The sequence below is a fragment of the Drosophila hydei genome, unplaced genomic scaffold, assembly GCF_003285905.1.
Source record: "Drosophila hydei strain 15085-1641.00,03,60 unplaced genomic scaffold, DhydRS2 tig00000232-arrow-arrow-pilon, whole genome shotgun sequence".
Taxonomy (NCBI): domain Eukaryota; kingdom Metazoa; phylum Arthropoda; class Insecta; order Diptera; family Drosophilidae; genus Drosophila; species Drosophila hydei.
Window position 1 is genome coordinate 1,753,590 of NW_022045690.1, and position 27,332 is coordinate 1,780,921.

The 27,332-nt window shown below is 40.1% G+C and overlaps 1 protein-coding gene across 1 annotated transcript; it reads left to right on the forward strand.

The window, feature by feature from the left end:
• The first annotated feature begins 85 nt into the window (after nt 1-85).
• Nucleotides 86-26,198, forward strand: LOC111601842 (lachesin). Its single transcript, XM_023318676.2, has 9 exons — nt 86-191; nt 10,493-10,602; nt 10,769-10,954; nt 12,347-12,447; nt 16,225-16,316; nt 16,442-16,570; nt 22,787-22,906; nt 25,167-25,337; nt 25,564-26,198. The coding sequence occupies exons 1-9, from the start codon at nt 86-88 to the stop codon at nt 26,196-26,198; spliced, it is 1,650 nt and encodes a 549-aa protein (XP_023174444.1).
• Nucleotides 26,199-27,332: the final 1,134 nt, after the last annotated feature.

Sequence of the window (27,332 nt, forward strand, 5' to 3'; positions counted from 1 at the left end):
AGATATTGTCGAAACTCTCTCAAAGGAATTGCAATCTGATAATCTGCACAGCATAAGAGCTAAGTAATAATATCAAGCAAAGCAAATGCGCATCATCTCCAAGCTGCAGCTCTATCGCTTCTACCTGGTGCTCATCGATCGCAATGAGAAAATGCTGATCGCAGTACTGTTGATAGTCGCGCTCGTCGAAGGTAACAAAACGCAACAAATCGAAATAAATATTTATATATCTCTAGCGCTATCTTTTTTTTTGTGGTGTTAAGAATAATATAATGAGGTGATGGATGTGTAAATATAAAATGCCATCAGATCAGTTGAGTTTTGGTTTATCATAAATAGTTTTATTTTTTTAATATATTATATCCTTTTTTGCCTAGAGTTACTTAACTTAAAAAAAATCGTATATATTTGCCTTGAGCGAGGCAAATGTGGATTACGCACATCTCTCTAAATATATATAAAATAATTTAAAAAAAATTAAGTTACTTAATAAATATAAAAAACTAGCTTGAAATGGAAAAAAATAATGATAATAATAAAAACTATTGTTATCAATGAGTAAAGACAAAACAAAAATATTTTTTTGGCATTACAAGAAAAAATTAATATTTAATAAGCATTTTTTATTAAACAAAATTAAATTACGTATCATTTGAATTGATATTTATTTAACGAGTGTCAACAAAAAAGTTAATTAAATATGTAGGCTTCCAGGGAACAGGTATGACAACAGTATTACCAATGCGCAGGGAAAGTTTCGATAGAAAATTAAATTGCTTTAAGCCTTAAAAAAATCTATTTAAAAACTTAAATAATTATAAATAATTTGAAGGCAAATCATATTATTTCAAATGGACAAAGCCTGTTTGCGCTTTGACAATGCTCTCAAAGTATTAATAACATAATTGTTTCATGTTTTTTATTTTTTTCACTTTTTACTATTACTTTTTATTTATTTTAGATTTTTTTTCTATTTTTAAAAAGATAAAATTGTCATAAATATTAATTTTGTAATACATAAATAGGATATTTAGCAAACAGTGCCAATGTTATTATTATTGTTATAATTATATTATATTATAATACATTTGTGTGCATGATACATTTGTTTTTGTAAATATTTAATATATATGTGCAAAAATATAATGTTATAAAAATGAAAATTAAAAGAGAGCACCCATTGCAAATAATTAAACTATATCACAAAAATAAAATGCTCTTTAGCATTATTTTTTTATTAAATTTGTAATAAGAGTAAGTTTAGTAAACATCAAGAGAACAACACATCATGAGTATTTAAATTGTAACTTATTTAGCATTACGAAAATGATCATGAAAAAATCATATTACTAATAATCATTCTCGTTAATAATAATTGCCAGTAATAATCATAAGCATAAATGATCATTATTATATTACGACGAACTGCATTATTATAATAACAATTGGTGTATATTAATAATAATTAAAAGTAATTAAAATAGTACAATTTATATATTTTTATTTACGAAACAAAACATGAGCTTGACTGATCACCCATAGCCGCTGCTCGCCCTTTTGTACACAAAAGTCACTCAAAAAGCAACTCTCCAGCAGAGCACCTGAGCACTTTTTGAGTTAGAATTTACACTCATTTTAAATTTGAATAGAAAGAAAAGGCGAACAGACATGGCTAACTAAGCACACACAACTTGATCGGGAATATATAAGCTATATATATATACTTTCTATATATGTAAATCAAATTTCTTTTCTTTCTGCTGCTGAGCACGTTTACTCATTGTACATGATATTGTACATGATATATATATATATATATATATATATATATATATATATATATATATATATATATATATATATATATATAAATATATAAATAATAGTATTAAAAATTCTTTGTTTTAAATAACATTTAATTATTAAATAATATATTTTAAATTAAATGTAAGATTTTGTTTCGCTTCGGCTTCCACTTCATATTTTTGTTGGATTCTATGATTTTGCTGAAAACTGAACTTAGCTAGTTTGCACTTCAGCTTATCTATTGTACACATTCTACATCAATATTTATATATATATGTTTTTTAATATGTATTGCATCAAGGGTATTTATCACTCTAATAATCCAGAATGTTATATAAAATCAATAATTATATTTAAAATGCGCTATCATTGTGCTGGCTGATGGTCGCTGTTGGCTGGATTTTGTGCCATTGCCATTGGCACTTAACGGTGTAAATAACACACAAATAAACAAATAAATTAATAAATAAATAAATAAATAGCACAAAAACAGAAATTAAGTGAATGGCAAAAACAGAAATCGACAGCCAAAGACAGCGGACAAAATCAACGAGAGTTTTTATTATTAAACAGCCTCCAGAGTCTGTCCGGCCCAGACCAAAGCGAGCCTCGCTGCCAACATATGTACCAAGCGATTTACCTTTTGATTTAATTGCACAAAAATTACCTCAATTTTTGTTTTTGTTTTTTTTTTTCAACTGAGCTTTATCGATGCTTGCGGCTGTGTGCAAAAGTAATTATTACAAATGAACTTCACCAACTGCGCACTTATCATGTGAGTTTGGGAATACACAAATGTATATATTTATATTATATATATATTTATCTATATAAATATATATATATATATATATATATATATATATATATATATATAGTATATTAGTTTTGTGCACTATTTAGTTGCTCTAGAAATAGAGAGTAGAAGAAGACATTAGCTTGATTTTAAAGAGAAATTTACATAAATAAGAAAATATATATATATTGCTTCAATTACATGTATATATGTTTATATATATATATATATAAATATATATTTTTTTCTTCTTCTTATTTATGTAAATATTTTAATAAAAAAAAACTTAAGACAACCTTTTTAAAATTTGCTAAAAATTGAAAACTGAATTCATATTCAGCATAAAAATATAAATTTATATTCTTTCAGAAAATGCAAATATGTTCATGCATATAACTTATTTAGTCATTCCATTCATTAGATTTAGGCTTTCATCTTAAATTCAAAACTAAATCTGGCAACATTTGGGCCTTTTCAGTATTGAGTTTGAAATAGCCACAAGAGCGACTTAAATGCAACAAATGCAGTGGGCAGTACTTTTAAGGTTGCAAAGTTCCATTGGAGCTGAAACCATTGTCGTTGGGCAGAAAATGCTGAAAATTGACAAAGCTAGAATTTTGCATGATTAGAGTTTGGAAATAGCTCAGCAAATAAATTTTTAAGCTAATCAATTTCGAGGTAATTTGTCATGAGACAATGGAATTTCTGCAATGGAAGAATTTCAATTTCAATCGAATATTTTGTAAGTAGTTGAAGGTAGAGAGAGATAGGGAAAGAGAGCCAACGGTACAGAGAGACAGACAGAGGGAGATATAGATAGAAAGAGATATACAGAGAGAGAGAGAGAGAGAGAGAGAGAGACATAGACATATATATTTATATATAGACATAGATATATATCTGTAAATATGATAGAGATCTGTATGTATGTTGGATAGAAATTTTTGAAATATTAGAAGCCGGAATAATATTTCCAACTGCAATTTCCCTATTTAAGACAAAGCATTAACTGCATTCTTCTGCTGCTTTATTTTAGCTACTTTAAGATACTTTAATTAAATTTGCAAATTTAATTTAATTTTATTTACATAGAAAATTTAGTTACCATTTATATAAACTGGGCGACTATTAAAGCTTGTTTAAACAATTGTCTCAATAAGTGAAATGGAATTAGAGACAATTGGAAAATATTAAAATATGAAATTGAAATGAAACTTAGACATTTAAATGCTTGATTCGATAATTGAATTCATAGTTTATTAAAATAAATTCTTAAGAAATGATTTTCTAAAATGCCGCTGCCTCACCACAGATGGATTTTAAAGTGAATAATTTTGCAGCAGAATTTTTTTTTAAAAATCATTTTTATCTTAACAAACTGCAATTAAATGCTGTGCATTGTAATCTGCCCTTAAATCATGTTCAATTAACTGCGCTTTTAGATAAAAAAATAAAAAAATTAAATCAGAAAAAAACCAGAAGGAAAACAGAAACAGAAAGCAGGAAAGTAAATGTATGTGAATAATTGGCAGATGAATAAACGGCATAATGAGCAATGGGGCAGTGCATAATTATTATATATACAAGCACACATACATAGCTATATGTATGTGTGTATGTCTGTGTGTATTTGTGATGCATGGACATAAAATTGAAAAGGCTGCTTAAATCTCGGCAAACAATAATTCCCCAGTGATAATGATGCAATGCGAATGCGTTTGCGAATATATTAAGCGAGCCAGGCAGCCAGGCAGCCAGGCAGTCAGGCAGCTCCCACTTCCCATGCCACTGGCCAGCTGCCACATGCCACAGCACCGATTGCCAGTTGCCAGTTGCCAGTTGTAATGGCCGCTGATAATGATAAGCATAAAAGTGAAAATAATTTTCAATTACAGCAACATTAATAACCGATAATAATCCTAAACAAATATTGCAAGAGGTGCAGGGGCGAGAGCTAAATGTCTGCGTGTGTGTGAGTGTGTGTGAGTGTGCATATCAATGAAATGCAAATTAATTGCCCAGCATGTGGCTGCAATTGAAAACGTGAACTGAGCAGCCATAAATGATAAGCTACTTGCCCCACGTGCCGCCTCTGGTAGGCACAGATCGGACGCACTTTAAACAAATACGCAATATGCATTAATAAACTGTAAGCCAAACCGCAATAGATTGTACTGGGACAGCCAGTCGGACGGACTGGCAGTCAGATAGCAACGCTTTTGGCACTTTGTTAATTCTATGCATGGATTGTCCCTCGGGTATCTTAATTGATACGACTCCGTGGCCACGCCAGGTCACTGGATGTGCTGTGGCACTAGCTGTGGCGGTTCTTTAGCTTTTAGAGTGTGTGGCCGCAGCCAGCCACAAGCGGACACCCACGTGCCGCTGGCCCTGTTCGTGCAGCTCACTTGCCAACGAGTTGGCTTGCGCTGACCGCCACTTTTGCAACACATTGCTGCACGCACATATATATATATATATATATATATATATATATATATATAAAAGCTTAGCTTAAAAAAAGTCGCGCAAGTTTGTGACTAAGTACTTCACAACCAACTCGAACACACACTCGCTGCATGTTGCATGCAAAAAGCTGACAAAAACCTTAATGTTGCGCTTTTAAAGTACGCACAGAATCCATTTAGTTTTAATGAGTGCTGTTTAATCGTATTTTTTTTAATTATGTATAATGTGTAAATTGTCGAAGCTGAAAAGCATTTTTAAGCATTAAATTTATCTCGGTCTGAGCTAATTATAAATGAATTGAAGCTGCTGCATCACAGCAAATGAACATGTGATATCTGGACTCTAAAGCAACAACAGATATTCGATATAGTTTTTATTCTATTTTGAGCTCAGAGATTTATACTAAAGTTGTTAAATATCCAAAGTGCAATGTGTTCATATTAAGTTGGTGTTCAAAATGTGAAGTGGCCCATATATCTGTAAGCTGTGCCGGAACTTAACATTTGAGGACTCTTCAAATGAATAAAATAAGCTCTTATAGAGAAACGGACGCACGCATGGATGAGCGAACGAATGGATGGATAGACGGAACGTCAGACGGACGGAAGGATAAATAGATGGGCAGATAGACGTATAAGCGATCGGACGGACAGATTGAATGACGTGCAGACCGAAATACGATTGGGCGGACGGAAGGCAAATATACAGACGGAAGGATGAACAGGCAAATATACAGTCGGATAGACGGACGGACAAATGAAAGGACGTACGAACGGATATACGATCGGAAATACGATCGGGCGGACAGTCGGATGCAAGGACGAACCGACATATGGAAAGACGGACGGACAGACAAATGGAAGGACAACGAACAAAAGGATGGCCGGATGGACGGATGAATATACGATTGTCAGGACAGACGGAAGGGCGTAAATACGGAATTACGTTCACACGGATACACCATCAGACGGTCAGATACGGTCTTATGGACAAATGAATGAACTGCGCTAGATCATTCTAAATGCTCTTTAGTAATTAATTGTGATGGTAATTTAAGCACGCTTAACATAATAGACTAATGCTTGAGTTCACAAACGAGTTTAACGCATTTTTTAGGAATTCACTTTTTGATCTGTGGATCCGTGTAGCCTTAGACACAATCTTGAAATCGGAATTGAAACAGATTCGATTGAAAACAATTTCAATAATTAAATGTTGGTATTGAATGTGTTTATGCAAGGTGAATTCCGATACGTCATGCTGATTCAAAACGGATTCAAAATTGTGGATGGGGGCTATGGAGCAGTGGCGAACAGCCGGCCACCCACTGGGGGCTGGCTATGAAAACTTTGGCAATTAAAAGCAACTCGTCGCTCATTTGCAACGCTTGGGCACTAGGAAAGGGCTGCGAACCCATTTCAAAGTGTGAAACAAAAATCAAGGCACAATTAATTGCAAGACGTTTGTTAAGACTCAAAAACGAAAAAACAAAAACATCAAATTGAATTTTTCTCAAAAAATTTGTTGTTTTTCCTCTTCTTCTGCTGCTTCTATTTGTTGTTGTTGTTTTTGTCTTGTTGCAAATTGAATTGCGAGTGCTACAAGTTGTAGACGACGATTTGTAAAAAATGCAAATGTGCGCCCAAAGTCGGGCTGCTGGCTGGCCGTCTGGCCATTAGGCGCAGTTGCCACCAACCGCGACCGCCACTTGCTGCCAGTTGCCGCCACTTGCTGCAGCCATCATTTGTTATTTGCTATTTGGTGGTAGCTTGCTAGTTCAACGGCCAAGCAAAACTGGCAACAGAGACTAACTTGGCTATTTGATTTTATGCACGCACACACAAGTGTCGCTCTACAGCTTATGTAATGTTTGGCATACCCTGTTTCAAAGATAGGGTATCCGCTATCATACTTGCAGCTAGAAAAGGTTTTGCTATCTATGACCCATTTTGACGGGTCACTTTATGATCTTTGATAAAGTTTTGAACATAAACTGATTTCTATAAGATTTATATGTGAACTTTGGTCTGGAGATGATCTTGTTTCTATCAGAATTCTATACGATTTTGCTTATATGTAAGGCTAATGATCTGAACTTTGATCTAGTTGCCTGCAAGTCTAGCAAGATTTGAATTGAACTTGATTTAACACATGTTTTTAGTGGTACGATCGGAGCTGCATTTCTATACTATACGATCCAACAGGAATTTATATAGCCAAGAGCTCTTAAGATTAATTCTATAGGAAAAAGTAAGATGATCAAATCGATACATCGAATCGATATATATCGATTTGTGACTATGTCTTTCAGGCAACTAAACGGCACTATATCTATCTATAGGGTATACCTAGAGTATGCCTAGAGCATACCTTGACAGCTCCTCCATCTTATATAGCTCGCTTCCAGCAGCTGCAGCCACTTTAATGCCTCGTCAGCGCCGTGGTGTCTGGCAGTCTGGGCTGTTTATTCAAGTTTTGTCTCTCGGCTGCTGCTGCTGCTGCTTCGTGCTGCCAATTCCAGTTGCCTTCTCAAAATTTGCCATTATCACCTATCATTGGCGCTTGGCGCAGGGATTTGTGTGTGCGCACCATAAAAAAAGGTGCCATGCAGATTGGCATCTTTGTAGCTGGCTGTTTGGTCTGGGCGCACCTTGAACCGGGAGGGGGTTGGGGCTGGGCCATATATTTTGTTGCCCCATATACACATACGCAGGCCAAGACACTTTATTAACACACACACACGCACGCTCACACACTCACACACTCACGTTGACAAATACAAGCTTAACTTTTGCCAATGTCCTTAACCATAAATTTGCTTTGGTAAATCCTCATTGTCGTTGTGTGATTTAAACTTTTGGAGCAGCATTGGCAGGCCAGCCAGCCAGCCGCTGGGCAAAGCCATGCCAAAGTGACAAGCCTCCAGCGTGTGGGACGGGGCAACGCTCCAAATGGATCCACGACAGCCGAAGAGCGGCTAAGAAAATTGAAATGAAGCCGCCTGCAGATGCCAGGACCCAGAGTCCCAGCGGAGACGCCAAATTTATGATAACGTGCGAAAATGTGAAAAACATGCGACTGAAGCTATGTGGCCATGGGGCTGACTGGCTGAGTGGCGCGAGGCTTGGTTTATGGACTGACCGACGGGCATGGGTTAATTGACTTTGGCTGCACACGCGACTTGGCGCTGCTTCAATTCTTGTGACCGGAAAATGCAAAGTGCTTCGAGGCAGGGCAGCTAGCCGGGAGCTAAGCGCAGCCTGGCCAGAGGCGGGTTGGCGGTTATGCCATGGAGCATTGCGACAGCCAAGCAGGGCCTCAGCAACCTCGGGGGCGACAAGTTCATTGAAATTGGCACAATGCTGAAGGCTCCACCTACTCGTTTTGGCATCCAGTTGAACAGATTGACAAACAAGCCGCAGCCAGCCAGGCAGGAACTACATTTGAGTGCAGCTTGTACGGCCGCTGTCTCAGTGTGCGTGTGTGTGTGTGTGTGTGTGTGTTAGTGTATGTCTTTGGCCTTACGTCTGCAAGTCCTTTTGTCCGGCTCTATCTCTGACTTTGCGTGTGCTGCTGCAATTTGCAGCAAGGATTTGTTGTTGCCTCAACTTTTAGCTGTTGTTGATTTTGATACGATATCGCAGCCAAGACCCCGGCGCCCTTACAATGTTAATGAAAAACACAGTCAGTCAGTGAGTGAGTCAGTTAGTCGGTCAGTCAGTCAGTTAGCTTGGTTTCTCGCTTCAACAATTGCAGCAACAACAACAAAATCCATGCAAATAAATCCAGCAGCTGCAACCACAGCCGCCCAACAGCAGCAGTTGCCCAACACTGGCTTGTCTTATGCTTTCGCTGCTGTTTGACTAACTGTTAAATAAATATATACACACACACTTATATATATATATATATATTTATATATATTTTACAAATTATTTGATGTCTGGTTAGCCAGCGCCTTTTACAAATTGGCCTTAGGCTGGATCCGATTTGGCAAAGCTACTTTAACTATTATGTTAACTCACATTTCCCTGCACAACACTGAAAGAAATTTCAGCCAAGTTTTCTTACATTAAATATTGATTGAAGACTTGTTTTACAACACTGCTCAGACTGGGCAGCGACTTGCCTGGCTTCCAGTTTGCTGCTTCAATATAATTGATTTATTGAACCTTTTCCAACACTACCTTTTCTGGCAGTGCTGTCTGGTTGAGCTATTTGAAAGTTATGAGACAGTAATTGATTCGCAAATTATTAATATATTACATTATATTAATAAAGTCTTTGCTCTCAAATTCAAGGCTCAACTGCGCTCCACTTGTGGTTAATTTCCCTATCAGATTGTGGCTTGCCCCGACTGCAAGTCATAAATCAAATATGCAAATTATTTGATTTGGCTTTAATGAGTTTTCACATGGTATTCATTCAGGCTGTCTCGACTTAGCAGCGAAGAAAACACACAGCTATCCCATGTCAAAGCGAAGACTGCAAATGTGGCTCTGCATGGACAGCTCGCAATGATATCCATTTGCAATAATATGCGAACGGAATCTGGCAAAAAGTATGAAATAAATCATGCCTTTGGCCAATTGCGTCAATTCAGCACATTCTGGCCCGCTAGTAGAGTGGGTACAATACAAAGTGGTGCGCCGGTGGGGCGGTGGTGCTGCGACGCACTTGCCGCTGCCAGCGGCGCTGTCTATAAATATTTAAATTTCAAGTTTGGCAAAAGTTTTTTGCATGCATTACCAGGCCAAAGATGTGGGGCGGGAGGGCGGTAGCTGGCGTGGCGTGGCGTGGCTGTTTGCCCGGCACTTTGTTGCGGCAACGGCTGTGCCGCGCGCTAGTCGCTCGTCCTGCACGGCTGTCTGGCAGCCGCCAGCTGCCCCCGCTCAGCAAACCTTTTTTCCCGACGACTGTAAAAGTTTTTTATTTTTTCATTTTATTTACTTTTTTTGGATTCTATTTTTTTTTTGGCAAACTTGCGAGTGAAATGTTTGATTTTCAATGATTCAATAAATTATTTATATATTTGCGTATGTCGCGCCACCTCCGCGTTGCCACGCCGGGGCAGCCAGTTAACTCGGCAGCCTGAGTTCGAGTCGCGTTGATCTTCAATTAGCCGCGCGCTGCATTAAAGAGTCAGGTTCGGTCGCGACTCTGCCACTTGCCACTTGGCTGGCTGCGTTCGTGCAACTTGGCAAGCGGCGCGTCGGGCACATTTAAAAGCGATAAATCACGGAGTTTTTGGCAGCCGCAGCGGCTGCTGGCGCTGCACTGCCAGCGCGCGATATCATTAACTCGCACAACTAACCGCTGCCACATACCGCAGACGCATTCTAATCTCATCTCCTATTGGTGTGCTCGCCTCCATCTCACTCTCACTCTCCCTCTCTCTCTCTCCTTCTCTTTCTCCAACAGCGATTGGCGCCTTTCAACCGGAGTTTGTGGAAAGCATTTCGAATGTTTCGGTTGCTGTCGGCCGCGACGCAACCTTCACCTGTCACGTGCGCCACTTGGGCGGCTATCGCGTAAGTATAACACACTCGCACCCCCCCTAATTAATGATAGCGCAGCAACAATGCCACAATGCCACCTGAAAGCCCAGCTATAACAATAATCAACCACAATCGCACACGTTTTACGAAGCACGCAGTATTTGGCAAATGTTATTTCTGCGGTTCTGTCTTTCCACAGGTGGGCTGGCTGAAGGCCGACACGAAAGCCATTCAGGCCATACACGAGAACGTCATTACGCACAATCCACGCGTCACGGTCAGCCACCTGGATCAGAACACCTGGAATCTGCACATCAAGGCCGTCTCCGAGGATGATCGAGGCGGCTATATGTGCCAGCTGAATACGGATCCAATGAAGAGTCAGGTGAGCGAATACCCTGTAATTAAAAAGAGCCGACATAGAAGGCAGCAGACAGAGAAGTTCTATCTCTCTCTGTATCTCTCTCTCTCTCTCTCTCTCTCTCTGAAATCTCGCAGTTGGCATACAAATTGAAGTTGAAGTTGCACTTCGGACATGCCCTTGGGGCACGTCGCCAGCTTTAATATAACCATCAAGTGCTACACAATTTCCAGCGAAATATAGTTCAAAGCTATGTGCGCTATATGTGAATATTGTCAATAGTATTTGAGCTGTTCTTAGCATAAGTAGCTGAACAAAGGTTACAGCCAATGAATAATGCTGCAGCCAAAAAGACAATGAAAATGTTTCTAAATATTTTTCATGCATGCTGCTGGCTCTGCTGCTGCTGCTGCTGCTGTTGAAAGCAATTTTCCAAAGTGTCCAGAAAAATTTCATGCAGCATTCGCAAGAGGGGAACAAACGTACAAAGAATGCAACGCACTCGTTGCCCCTTAACCCACACCCTAGCCCGCCTCACTCTCCTCTGCTGCCTACGAGCGGCTCCCCTTTGCCTGAAACGTCGAGCAAGTGAAAGAAAGCGCAGCAAATCGAAAGCGAAAACTATGGCAAACAAGGCGAAAGACACTCACACACAAGTGTGTGTGCGTGTGTGTGTGTGTGTGTGTGTTTGTGTCTGTGTGGACGCACGTACACTCATGTGTCCAGCCAAGTGAAGTTTATGGCGCCAATAAAATGTATTTCATGCTTCCTTAATTTTTATTTTTACTTTAACGCTTCTCGCAAGGACAACAGCAGCAGCAGTTGATAGAGCCAGGACATTGTGGAGCCAAGGGGAGAGGGGCGTGTCTGTAGGGCTGTGCTTGCTGCAACAGTGAGAGAGCTGCACACGCAACCGTAGCCCAATTGTCTTCTACTATATTTTCTTTTCGTTTCGTTTCGTTTCGTTTTGCTTTGTTTTCTATTGCCATTGCGTTAAGAGTTCTTGCCTCCTGTCACAGTCCTAAACTATTTAGCGTCATTTCATTTGCTACGTTATGTATGTGTGTGTGTGTGTGTGTGTGTGTGCGTTGGGTATATTCCTATCTCAGGGCCCCCATTCGACACATAAAAACATTTGCTGCTTTATGGCCGCCTGCATAATCAGCAAATTTTCGCTGAGTGTATAGTAAATTTAGCCAAACGGCAAGCCTCCTGCCTCGAGTCTTTCGCCATTTACTGTTGATTGTTTTATTGTTGCTGCGCCGTTGTTTATTTTGCTTATTTTCAACGTGTAATTTTTCATATTGAAATTTTGGTTTTCAGCATTGACTTTTATTTATCTCCTGTTTCGGACATGTTTTCAATTGCCGTTCAATTATAGAGATTGCCATAACAAGTTCACGTGTTTATTTCTAGATTGGCTTCCTGGATGTTGTTATACCGCCGGACTTCATCAGCGAGGACACGTCGTCCGATGTAATTGTGCCCGAAGGCAGTTCCGTGCGCTTAACATGTCGGTGAGTGTAAACGATGCTGGATAACTGTCAAAAGCCCATTAATTGACCTCAGCTTAAATTTAATTGGCAGTTAAAGCGAAAAATAATTTCTATTGTGTTAGGCAAACTTAAAATGAAAATTGCCGAAAGTTATGAATATGATGACTTCAAATATTTCCCTTGATAGCCAGTTAAATTTAATTGGAGCCTCTTACTTGAGCGGATGATAGCAAATGAAAAATATTTTGAAAATTTAAATAAGAATTGGCACTAATGAGAAATCGCTGAAAATAGCGTGACATCAGCTTTAACTTGACTTCAACTTGAAGCTCAAATTAACTAAGGTCTATTCAAGCATTTACATACAGTTAACTTTTTTGTTGCTTGAAATTATTTATTCATTCCATTAATGCAGGCTCAAGAATGCATTTAGTTTATTGCTCATTAATTGACAGCAGGTTAAATTTAACTCTCGGTTAAGCAGCTCTGAGTTAACAGACATGGCACAGGATGAAAGCACATGAAAATTTATTTTGCCTTTTGCTTTAACATTTGCAAGCAGGCCTAAGACAATAGATAAATACATATATATAAATATTTATTTAGTTATATATATATATTAGATATTTAATAAGTGTTAGACATATGTAGATTAATTTGTGTGGCAGAGTCCTTTGACTGGCTTCGGTTGTTAGCCAAGCCAAAGGCCAGCCAAATGGCTATCATCACCAAATACTCCGCATGCATCGCCATCGCCATCGTCTTATCATCATCATCATCATCATCGTCATCATCATTTAATAATGTCAGCAAATTAAGCGACACTTCATTTCTCTTGATTTGGGTCGGCGCTCAGCATATGCCCTAGAGCCACAAACTGGAGTATATTAGCTTGTCATATACATATGGCTCCGTTTACATGTATTTATATATATATATATATATATATATAAATATATATATATATATATATATGTATATTTTAGTATATTAATTATAATATTATATTTATATATCTTTTGGCTAACTAAAGTTCGGCCGTCTGCGCGCTTCATTCCTCTGTCATTTATAGGGTATCTCAAGGCTGAGCATTCGCTGTGCCAGCGGCGCGCTTAGCTCATGTTAGTTTCAGCGGTTTTTCCTTTTAGCTAACTGCGACAACGACTCGACTCGACTCGACTCGATGCGACGCGACGCGACGCATTTGGTCGCCGTTGATTTATGAACTTGACCACGGCCACGAAGTAATTTTAACGATTTAACCGCAGGATGATAGAACCAGAGCGATAAACGTACTCCTCTATTAATGTATGTCTGTGTGTGTATGTGTGTGTGCCTGTCTGGCTGTGTATGTGGAAAGCTATTAGAGACATCGTCTGTAATTTTTTTCATTTTAATACCACTTAGGGCAAGACCCATAAAACGAATTTAACTTTAAGCAGGCGACAGGCAAACAACAAAAACAAACATCTCAAATGCCTGCTGCTGAAAAGTTGACCAGATGTGCAGATTATTAAAGCACTCTATATATATATATATATATTTTTTATAATTGCTGTTGCCTTGTTGATATTAAACCCCAACTCTGCCAGTTATCTGAGCTATTTGCCTACATAGTCCATATAGATTATAATGAATATACAAACAGCTGCCTATTGACATGATGTATATGATTAATCTGATCTAGTTATGTAGGTTAAGTTCTTATTAAGTAATGCAATTTCTATTGAACTTCACTTGAATGCATTGTGGAGAGTGCAAGGCATACTGAACATAAATATATATATATATATATATATATATATACAGAAACATATATTTATCAAATATATATATATATATATATATATATGTGTGTCTAATACAGTCGTAATACAGCTCTCTACACATGTAATTAGAGCTTCATTTAATAGGATTTAACAGGAATATTATGATAAGATATTACTATAGCAACAAAGTTCGAAGGCAAAAGCCGTCATTACTATTACAGCAATCATGTATACATATATATATATACATATTTCTATATGCATAGAATGTGAAGCGAGGAATACAATGATCACCTACGTATGTGTATTTAGAGAGTGTGTCTTAGTCTATTGTTGGCTATGCAGTTGTTTTCATGAATAAACATATTACAAGAAACAACACACACATGCACACATGCACACACACATGTACACACACACATACATATGCAGCACAAACAATCAGCTTGGCAGGCGTTCAGTCTTAGCCAAGTTAGCTGCTAAGGAACTGGTGCTGCTGCTGCTGCTGATGCTGTGGCTGACTGGTAGCCAGGCGGTCTCCATTGTGTTTGCTTTGGTCTTGCACTCGGGACAAACTCTCAAATGTCTTAGCCTGTCTGTGTGCTTCAGCCGCTCGCCGCACGCCGCCCAATGCCTCGCCGTGTGCGTAAGACTTTCTTTTGCTTAGCTATTTTGCATCTGTTTGCGGCACCATAAAAATTTACCACACCCGTGTCTGGTGCGCTGTTAAACTGCTGCCTCAATGCATGGACGTCCCGGCCCGCCTGCCTTCGCCCGCTCCATCTGCTGCCCCATTCACAATCTGAGCCACAGACGGCGACTGCTGGCCGAAAGCGTTGCGTTACGTTGCGTTGCATTGCCTTGTCTACATTACAAGAAGTTTGCGCTTTGGGCCAACACACAATGGCCACTGCTGCACATTAAATTGAATAGACCAAAAATCTCAGCTCAACTGGCGCACAAATTTCCATTGGCATTTTAAGGGCAGCCAAAAGTTGCGCCGACTTTAAGTGTGATTTCCTATTAATGCAGCAAAAAGTGTTTGCCCTTAATGAAAATTAATGTTAAACAATTGTCAGTTGTGCTGCATAGAAGTTTAACTGAATGTCAGCTGGGCTTCTCTCTGAATAGGTGTCCATGATTGAGGCACTCAGCTTAGCTATCTAATCTATTGAGCTGCCCAAGTTGTAAGTGTTTAGTTTGAAGTCATTTAATTACGGAAATAATTGATGAATATTCTGCAATTGTTAGGCCAATAAGTATGCTTATAAGTTCATGTTAAGTTGACTTAGTGACTTAATTTGTATCTGAATAGAATTTGTCAGACAAAATAGCTTCATCAACTCAACAGACTCGACGATGACTCGCAAATGAAGCTTTCTGAAACATTTAAAAAATGGTTAGATAGCCAAGCTGTTGGATTATCAGAAATTTTGACTGTCTTTAGAGAAGAAGAGCAATGTTTTCCACGATTTTACAGATCTTGAAGTGACTCAGAAAATATTTAGAAATTGTTTTAGCTGCAGTAGCAAAGTTTTCTCAGGTATTTAAATATTTATTCAGCTTATTGAGGAGTCGTAGAGATTGGGATTGAGAATGAAGATATGAGAGGATTCTCAGGCGAGGGGTACGAGGGTACAGTTGATGGCAAGGTTATGGTTGTGTGTCTGTCTAGTCGTTCCATGTGAGCTTTGCTTGGCCTGGGCATCTCTCGATGAGCTTAAAGAGCGCCGCCCGCTTCGTGGATTTTCTAATTTAAGTGGAGCAGATGTGGGTTAATGATCGTTATAAGCGCTCAATTTTGAATGACTCATAGCTTGAGTGCGAGCCAACTCAATTCAATCGAAATCCATTAATTTTGTATTATATAAAGTTGATTCATTTTCAAGGCGAGACGAGGCTTAGCACTTTTTGTCTAGCACAGCTTTAAGTGCATATATATATATATATATATATATATATATCTATTAATATAAATTCTATCTATTTAATATAAATTTATAATTTCTTACAAATTTCCTTAATGCAGCGCACGCGGCTACCCGGAGCCCATTGTGAACTGGCGCCGTGAGGATGGCAGCGAAATTGTGCTCAAGGACAATGCCGGCACCAAGACCTTGGGTACGTAAATGATGCAACTCTGTGGCCAGCTGAGTGCTCCACATAAAACATACATATAAATAAATATATTTAGATCTATATGAATAAATAAATATATGCACTTATCCGTTTAATCCCGCTGACAGTGTCCTCGTTCCGTGGCGAGGTGTTGAAGCTGACGAAAATCTCACGCAACGAGATGGGCTCCTATCTGTGCATTGCCTCCAATGGAGTGCCCCCATCGGTTTCCAAGCGCATCTCGCTTAGCATACACTGTAAGTAAATCAAATCCGCAGTCCACTTGCTGCTGGTTGCAACTGCCAGCGTGGCAGTGGGTGGCATTAATTAGAGAGAGTTGTGGTTGGTCAACTTTCTGTATACGATTTTTGTATTCCTTCTTTTTGTGCGTCCTTTTACACACACACACACACACATATCATTAGTCAGCTGTCGCCACAGCTCAGGCTGGCTTCGTCCGGGTCTCATCCTTTGAGCTGAACTCTCAGTTTTTGGCGCTAGCCATCGTCGTGGTGTTTATCTAGTTTAGTGTACTGACACCCCAGTGTGCCCCCAGCTTTAGCCACAGTTATCAACTACACACACACACACACACATACAGCGCCCTCAGCTATGCTGCGGAAAAAAAGGGCAAATTCAAAGCTGAAAATAGTAAGCAAAAGCAAAGAGAAAGAGCGAGAGAGAGGGAGAGGTTGAGTGAGAGCGAGAGAGAGAGTGGCAGGCAGCGGCTGGCTTTGGGGCAAGGTAGCGAACAGCTTGTGGCACGGTGCGGCGCTAACTCGATTGTCGTTGTTGTAATCCGTTTAAATCCAGTCACTGATACCGGGCATTACCTGATGCCTTGTGCATTGTGTTGCTGTTGTTGCTGTTGGGGCCACAGTTTTTTGTCAACCTGTCTGCAGCACGTGCGGCATGCTGTCCTAGTTGATGACGACGTCGACGACGCCGACGACGACGACGACGACAATGATGCTGGGTTGCAGCAACTGCTTGCTCCGTCGTCCTGTCGCCCAGTCGCCCAGCCGCCCAGCCGCTTGCCATGTGGCAGGTTCACTCAATCATCACGACATCAGCAGCAGCTCCACTGCGCTTGTTTGCCAACATTCGTTGGCAACGTGTGCAGAGCAATTCCTAGAGCTCGCCAGGCGCATGGCCATGTCCTTGCTGGCTGTTTGTTTTGGCTTGTCCTTTTGTCCGCTGCGGCAGAGAGACTACACTTGTCAGCTATATAGCTCGCTGGCAATGCGTTTTAGGTGGCAAAATCACGCTTTTTAACATTTTGACATTTTGTTAATGTGGCCTTCGAGTGCCTCTGGCCAGCAGCGAGTCCTGCTTAGCCATGCTCGTCAGGCTTTAAGAGACCAGCTGCTATCAGCATGTAGCCAGTTTGCCATTGGCATGCAGCTACACCTTCTCAAAGTTTTTGATCAACTTGGGCCACAACTAGCCCCAAAGCCTCCGCTCGAGTCTGCTTTATGGCAGTGCAAATGCTGGTTCGTCATCTTTAAGTGTGTGTGTGTTTCCTGTTGCAGGAACTTACTCACAATTTGTTTGGCAAATGTTGCGTCTGTCTGTCCAACTCTTTGCCTTGCCTGCCTTGCCTCTCTCCGCCGCTCTCGCGGGCTGAGTAAGTGAAAACAAAGTTTTCCCTCATCTGGCAAGCTATTTGCATGGTCTTTTTTCATCTGGCATCTTCAGAAAACTGCGCGCACTGCAGCCGCCTGATAAAGCTCGGTTTGGCACTGCGCTGCATGCCGCATGTGGCACAAGCCCCAGTACTGACAGCAACATCGACACTGACACCGACACCGACACCGGCAACGACAACGGCAACGGGACGGCCGCATATCCCTTTGCGTGTTTCCGCGCCATTTGCTGAAGTTTCCTGCCTTGTTAGGCACCTTCCTGCACGACTAATTAGGGACTTGGAATCGCTCGACTGCCTCTCGCAGGACGCGCAACAAACAATTAGGCCACAATTAGCAGACAGCTTCCATATGCCACAAAACTCTCACTCAGATTTATTTATATGATATATGCATGATAATATTACGACATCTACTTTATCCTTAGACGAGAATAAATATATCTAAGAGTCAAATGGTTACTCAGCGTAGTCTTACAGCTGCCCACAGTTGACTGTACTTTGCTTAACGTCGTTAGTTAGATCCTAAATTGAATTCAAGCGTCTGAATGCTTTGTTTTCTGATCAAGCCAGAGACTTGGATGTTGAAATATATACGAATGTGTATCAAATTTATATAAGAGCCAAGCGCATTGAGGTCTTGGCACTACTACGACTACGACAGAGTTTAACAAAGCTCAACATAGATTTGCAAGAGATTTAGATTTGTAAGACAATGCGTTCAGTTCCTCTCTGTCCCACTCTCTCTTTCTCTCTTTTCCTCACATGCTTCATTCGCTCTCACAGCGCCTCGGCTTGATCATGTTCGTAGTTCAAGCTTAGAACTTGGTAATTGTTAGCTACTGACAGCTCTCAATGGTTTTAAATTGACTATATTTTATGTATGTATATTGTATAAGTATAATAAAAAGTTTATGTATATATAGCATATATGTTATGTTATATAGTAGCGTACAGCTGATATAGCCATATGTTTGAGCGAGTATATCGTATAGAGTAATGTAACGTAATGTTCAAGTGAGTTACTGTGGACCTTCCCTGCAGAGTGATCCAAACTGATATAGATACGCCTTTAACTTTCAGTTTTGTGGTCGATAAGCTCAACAGCAAAGTTAGTCGATTATTACCCCAAAACTGAAAGGCAGAGACGTCTACTACATCAGAGCACTGTTAGACTTCTCTACGGAGAGACCTATAAATTATATGGCGCGTTCATTGGATCGTTGCAAATCGGAAAATATAACCCAGAGCCTTGTTCATAAAAATAGTAGTGCGACTAAGCAAGTGCTCATATTCTAAAACAAATTTTAGCGATAAAAATAATTAATATTAAGATTAACATATTTTTTTATTAAATAAGATGTTTTGCCAGAAACTTAGGAACATGTGCTTAAAACAAAGTACAAAATTTAGTTGTTCATAAAAATAGTAGTGGCTACTAAAATATGAAAAAAAAAAATTTTAAAATTAGTTTGCATTCATATACATATTATGTTTTACTTATATAGTTTGATCTCGACAACACTTTAAACGCGTATCAAGCAGTCGGCTATGCGCAGTTGAAAAATTGTTTAATAAAAAGCAATGCAAGCTCAGGAGAAAATTAAGTCAAGTCTAACTAGATGAAGCCATAGCAATTCCAAGCTCTCATTTATATTAATTTAAATATATATATACATAAAGCGTTTCAAAATAAATAAATGCAATGTTTCAGATAAAGCTATATATATATTTATATATATATAAAGTCGTCAAATTTGCTATACAAATTTACGAAATATTCAAAATTACCAAATGCTAAAGCTCTAAGTAATGCCAAGCAAATTAGAAACATAAATATAATTTTTATTCGGATCCAAGCCACGTCCACTGAAACACAAACGCAACAAAATTCGACGCCTTTAGCCAAAAAGTTTCGCTGCACACAACTTGGCCAAATCAAACAAGTTTTGATGCTCAATAACATTTTGCAACAGATTCTGCAGCATTTATTTGAGTTTGCTGCAAATATTTTTTTCTTTATATTTTTGATAAACTGAGATATTTTTATATAAATTGATTTTTTTTAAATATAATTTAAAGTTTGCATTGTTTAGATATTTTTGTTATCTCATATATGTGTTTTGCTTTTGATTTTGATTTGTTGTTGTTTTTGAAATCGAATGCAAATAATTGCAGCAAATCGCTAAAAATCACGTACGGCTAAAGAGTGCAGCAGATATTTGCCAGGCGAATGGATAGATGAAACGCACGGACAGTGGCATAAATTCTCAATTGCTACATATGTATAACCAGACAGAGGGAGAAGGAGCAGCAGCAGCAGCAGGAGTGTGTGGATGGATAATCATCGTATGCCCAAACGCTCGGGTCTCCATTTGCGCTGCCAATGAGCTGAAAAATACACGTCAATGGCTTTTGTGCTCGACTCTGTTACCTTTAACTCAAAGTTTCGCACAATGGCCCAAAATGTGATGAGGTGCACATCTGTGTGTGTGTGTGTGTGTGCTGTAATTGTAGCTACAGCTGCTGCTGTTGCTGTTGCTGCTGCGACGTCATTAGTGCATATTTGTGGCTTTGTTTGCCGCAACTGAGCCAGCAGGCAGCTGAGGCTTAGGCGCCGAGGGGAGCTGAGAGCCAAGGATTGCGGAGTGAGGAGCGAGTAGTGAGTTGGGCCAGCTGCAGGCACATGCACATGCTCGGAATAATCATGGCCAAATTGTAAATCGCAAGCGAAAGTGTTTGCCTGCCTCCTGCGCCTGGCTGCTGCTGGCTCTGCCTGTGCTGTGCCCCAATGCAATCTGCCAAAGTTGCACTACGTGTATCTATGAGCGCGTGTGTGTGTGTGCGTGTGTATGCAGATTGAAAATAGACGCAGTCAACCAGCACTCATGCATTGGTCAAGCCGGCAGGCAGGGACAGAGGTGGCTTGCCTCGTTGACTGCCTCTGAGTGCCAGTGACAGGGGAAATTTTTATACTTGAACGAAACTCAGCGTCTGTCCGGCTTCAGGCGGCAGTCATCAGACGCCACTGCAACGTGCGTGACTTAAATGTCAATTTTGTGTGCTAAACAGCGCTGCCACTCCAGGTTGCATTAATCACGGACAATGGGGCAAAAACTTTAAAGCGTCCACAAAGCACACATAAGCTCATTAATTGACTTCAAGCGGCACATGCAAAGCAAGCCACATAGAGCTAACATTGATTGCTATTAATCGTTTATGATAATGTTGTATTAAAGTTGTAGATAGTTTGCTTTAGCACACACCCACACACACACACACACACACACACTTGAACTTAGCTTTCGGTGTGGTTACAGTGTGTGAGCAAATAGACAGCTGATAGATAAGACATATGCACTCGGGCACGGAAATCAATTAAAATCTCTCGTACTTACAAAACTGTCCTAAGCTGTACACACACACACACACACACACACACACACGCAGGCGCAGACATGCACAGGTCATTGTTGCAAGCTGCTGTTGCACTGCAATCGACTATCAATGCACATGACTATAGAAATGTTACCTCACACACACACACACACTCAGATGTGTACACAATATCTGTTGGCTGGTTGTGGGGTTTGCCACGTTGCAAGCAACGGCCTGTGGCGGCTTTGGCAGTTTTACAAAACCACCAATTTTGGTTATAGCTCGGTGAGAGCTTCTGCTAGACATGGTGTGCGTGTGTGCGTGTGTGCGTGTGTGTGTTAGGGACTAGTGTACAGCACTTGGACTCTCTATATCTAGCCCACTAAGTGACAATAAACACGCACACGAATTGCAAAAGAGTTGCCATTTTACTCCAAAAGGGAGACGTGCACAGCATCTGCATTGCATTTTGATGACCGCACCGAGTTATCCCACATCCAATTGGCTTTCTATTCCCCTACGGTGGCATGTGTGTGTGTGTGTGTAATTCATTATGCAACGACTATTATTTAAAGTCGAGCGTCCATTGTTGTCATTTCTTATCAGTGCAGAGAACAAGTTAAGAATGTGGCAAATGTGAATGCCGAACAGAGTTCTTTTGGGGCATCGCACAGAAATCGATGTGGGTTCAATGGATGCCACAGACCGTGCATTAGACCAGACATAGCGAGTAACGAACTCGTTAGCTGTAGTCGTTAAGAGTGCAGCTAACTAACCGACGAGTAAACACGAAGCAACGAGTGTAGAGAGCCATAAGTAGCGAGTCCATTTACCAGTTAAAGTAGCGAGTGTCAATTCGCTGGTAAGTGCCCTTGCTGTACAGTAAATAGCGAGTAAGCAAGGGTATATAACGAGCTGTCTGACGAGTAAGCCCAGCTATATATACTCTTTAGCTAACGAGTTGAGACTAGTAAATCCTCAGTAAACAGCGAGTAAAATGAGCAAGTTTCTATGACCTACAGTTTCCAAAGCGACTAAGCTAGAAGCGAAGCAGCGAGTATGCCTACTCGTTAGTTAGTTAAGCCAAGCAACGAGTAAAGCTGCTTCCTTTCAGTGTTATGCAAAATACAACTTAATATAGGCTATAAAGGTAATCGATTCAATTCCTTATCTACAGCTAAGCATAATATAAGGAGTAGATAATGGAAGTCTGGCTTGTAAAGCCAGTTACATAATACGCAGCCATACATGACTATAGCTAGAAGTCACATCAGGTGTGTGTGTGTGTGCGACGTGGCGCCAGGGGAATGGATGCGTTTAAAAAATGGTTTTATAATGTGCTGCACTGTGCAGCTATAACAAACGAGTACATAACGACTTTTTCGCTCTCTCTCTCTATTTCATACTCTCTCTCACTCTATCGCTCTGTCTCTCTCTTCACCTATTGCAGTTCATCCCGTCATACAAGTGCCGAATCAATTAGTCGGAGCACCGCTTGGCACTGATGTTCAAATCGAGTGTCACGTTGAGGCCTCGCCCAAATCAATTAACTACTGGATTAAGGATACCGGTGAGTATATATATATATACATACATACATACATATGTGTGTGTGACTCTTGCCTGCATATGTGTCCCTCTGTCCGTCTCTCTCTTCATGTGCTGCTGTTGATAACTTTTTGGTCAACTTTTACATTTTATAGACAGTCGGTGGCATATGCACACATCCTTTTATAGCATGCATGTCAGTGTGTGCGTGTGTGTGTGTGTGCACTGTCATTAGTTGACTGTCAGATCGTCACGTCCAGTGAGCCCATTTGAACTTTAAGCCATAAACTAATCAAGCCAAAAAATCAAATTTAAAATCACTTACTGCAAGTCGCAAGTCACTCAAAGTGTCCGATTCGCAACTGGGCACTCGTAATTAGAGTTGGGCGCTATCTTGACACATGCTCGGCAGCAGCAGCAGCAGCAGCAGCTTGTTATAATGACTTTTATTGACAGACCGCAAAATCTATCGAGCTGGAACTTCTTCAACTGGAATGCTACGATTAGCAATTGCCAACAGGGTATTATGCAGTCAGCTATACCCGGCTGCAGCTTTGACATATTTTAAATTGCAATTCTGCTCTACTACTTAGGGCTGTGCGCTGTTAAATCAAAGGCTGACTGACTTAACAGTCACATTAGGCGCAGGATATACCGAGTGTATAGTGTGTGTGTCCATGTGTATGTGTCCATGTGTGTGTGTCCATGTGTGTGTGTGTATTTGCGAATACTCCAAGTGGCTTTAACAGTTGTTTTCTCAATCATTAAGCATCAAATGTAATGCAAGCACATAAATAGCGACAGGCGCCATCAAGGCTGAAGCCTCGTCGTATATTCTGTGCAAAGGACATTGTAAGAGACCCATCAAACACACACGTACACACACAGCCACACAGATCTGACTAGGTAAACTTATGTGCGGCTTCTCATTGTAGTCAATGATGCGTCTATCTAACTGCGTGTGTGTCTTGGTGTTAATGCTGCGGTTGTCTTGGCTAACGTCCGTATGCCAGCGGCTTATCGTCCGCATTATGCACATTGGCAGCAGCTCCTGCTGCCTGCTCCTCGTGGCATAAATCATATGCAATCCATTGATTTTTGTTAGGGCGCTTTAATATCGGCAATGAATTTATTTATAATTGACTTTGCTATTCAGTGAAGCGTCGCGCAACTGCATTCGCGACCGCAAACTCAACAAATTTATCTTTAATTTGGTATATGCCTACATGCATGTATATATATATCTATATATATGTGGCTATATGCGTGAATACTTCATATAGCTAAATTAACACCAATTTGAGGCACTTTTGATATCGATTTTCGTGTAATTAATTCAATTCAATTACACTTCCTTTGAGGCATAGCTTTGTGCGCTGCTTGAAACGGCACAGTTAAGAAATGCTTGGCTATACGACAGCATTCCACGTCAGTTTGAGCAGTGAGAATCGCAGAGAAGGGCGATGGTCGCAAAAGGCAAAGGAGTGTGAGTCAGCTGTAGCTACAAGTTGGAAAAAGATGTGAAAGGAAACGAGAGAGAGAGAGGAAGGAATGGATGAAATTAAAGAAGCGAGAGAGGGAGAGAGAGAGAGAGACAGAGAGAGAGAGAGAGACAGAGAAAGAGAGAGAGAGATATAGAGAGAGAGGACAGAAAGATGGACAAGGTGAAAGACAGAAAGAGAGACGGACCGGGAGACAGAGAGAGCGACAGACAGACAGAGAGACAGAAAGAGAGAGAGAGAGATATATTAGGGGAGAACATAACAGAAGGTGGGATACAGATATAACAGGAGAGAAATACAGAGAGAGAGGAGAAAGTGGGAACGATAAAGAGAGAGGGCGAGAGAGACAGCAAGCCAAAAAGAGATCCCAGAAGAGAGCTAAAGAAAAGAAAGGATACAGATATAAAAGGAGAGAGAGAGAGAGAGAGAGTGGTAGTAGAAAAGAATAGAGCAAGGGAAACAGACAGATAGAAGCGGAGAAAGAAACAGAGACAGAGAGCAGACCATGCAATCAACTCTGGGCTTTAACTGGTTGCGAATCACAAGCTATTACACTTATGAGTCTTGTCGAGCGAGATAATTCTGGTATTCTAGGCAACACTGTACGCTGCCGCTTGGATTCAGTTTCGCCTCGCAAAAAAAGAGAATCCTTTTAGGCCTAGAAGCCCCACTTAACTGTCGCCTGTTCGCCTTTCACGCATTGCTGACAACTTTTATGGAGCCTTTGAGCATGCGAGTTCAGAGTTTATAACTTTTTCGAATGCTTTTGTTAATCAACAGGTGAAATGATTGTTTCGTCGAGCAAATACCATGTGCAGGAGCACTCGCAGTCGATGTACGAAACGAAAATGTCAATGATTGTGCGAAAATTTCAGAAGGACGACGTCGGCTCGTACCGCTGCATTGCGAAAAACTCACTGGGCGAAGTTGACAGCAGCATCCGGCTATACGGTAAGTGGGCCACCCACACAGGGGGCATATTTTATGGATAATAAACGCGACAAACACTCACACACTCACACACTCTCACACACACACACACAGGGGTGGGCTGGGGGCTGGTTGGACTAAAGGTATTTGCACCTTTGTTTCAATTACTACTGGTAGTAGAGTTACCGTTGCTGTTGCCGTTACCGTTACCGTTACCGTTACATTTCCGCCTTCTCGCCCACGACAGAAATCCCGGGACCGAATCGTAAAAATCCTTCAAATAGCAAAGGAAACGGAGGCGCTGGCAGCGCTGCCGGCAACGCCGCCGACACGGATGCCAATGACATTTTAAAACTGAAACAACAAGTCAAAGTCACCTACCAGCCGGAGGACGACGAGCTATATGGCTCGGCCGAGGATTTCGAGGATGGCGAATTCGCCGGGTCGCCGCCGTTATCGCCGCACCATTACTACACCAGCGGCAATAAGCCACCGACACATAAGCCCGGCGGCAGCGGTGGCGGCCATCAGCATCAGCACCACCATCACCCACAGCAGACATCAACGGGCGGCGGTGGCGCCAGCTCCATTGAGCTGGCATTCGGCAGTGGCCAACTGAGCGGCGCTGGCAACACACGTAAGCCGACCTATTACGGTGGCAGCGGCGTCGCTGGGGGCGTTGGTGGCGTCACGGGCAACACGGAAGTGCGCGGCCCCATGGACAACAACGAACGCAGCACCGCTGGCGCACCACATCGCGCCTTCAGCCCGGCCAGCTATCGGCTCCACTCGCCATATCGTCAATGGCTGTGGCTGTCCCACTGTCGACAGCCGCTCTTAATGGGTTTGTCCGGCTTAGTTGCGGCGCTCAGACTGTTATAATACATGGTGGCAGCAGTGCACTAGGTACACACGTACACACACCAACACACCAACACACCCACACACAAACACACTCAGACAGAGTAGGTTTTTTTTTTGAAGAAATTAAACATACAAAGCATAAAACAAAGTTTCTTGAATAAGGAAAAGATGCTTGCTTAGAGTAAGTGCATATCTACACACACACCTACACAGCTACACACACACACACGAGAACAGAAATATATATAAATATATATGTATATGTATATGTTGATGGGCCTTTTTCAGTTCGCATCGCTATGGCTCAATGACACTAGCTGATTATAGCAGCCCAATCAAAGATTCAATAATGAAAATCAAAATCTTACTCAAAAGGCATCAAGTGTTGCGTAATGCAGTGCAGTAAGCTTTAAGCTTACGCTAAGTTTTTTCTATTATTTTAAAAGCTGATTAAGTGCTGAAGAATATGCTTCGATTTTTTAATTTAATAATTATTTAAAATTAATAGAATTTCAATTGTAAAATCATTTTATGTTATTAATTTTTTTATAAATTTTGTATTTATAATCATTTTTCAAATTAAGTTTTTTATTTAATAATTATAATTACTTAAAATATTTTTAAAATATAATGCAAGTCTACCTATTGTAACTAATTTTAATTGCATTTAATTATTGTAATTAATGAATAACAAAATGTATAAAATTAATATTTATTGTTTTTAAGATTAATTATTTATTTTAATTTTGATTTCTGGTTTGTATTTAACTATACTACTTAAAAAAGGAAATTTTATTACTTAAAGTGTATTTGAATTTTAATTAAAGCTTATTTTAAACCAATTTTATTTAGTTAAAATTTAATAATTAATTGAATACATTTTTCAATTAATATATTAGCTTGTAAAACTTTTCTGATGTTGTCTTTTAATTAATTTAAACTTTCAACTTCTGCCGCTATACAACACTGAAATCTGTTCTATATTTAGCATAGCATTTGACTTCCGGCGTAAGTGCGATTTTCAGCTGGTGTCCTTGGGACTTTCTACACTGATCTCACACAGCAGCGCTAAGGTAGGCCATTTGTAATTTATATAAACGAAAGTTAGTTTTCAATGGAATTGGTTAAAACTAATTAAAAACTGTTTCAATA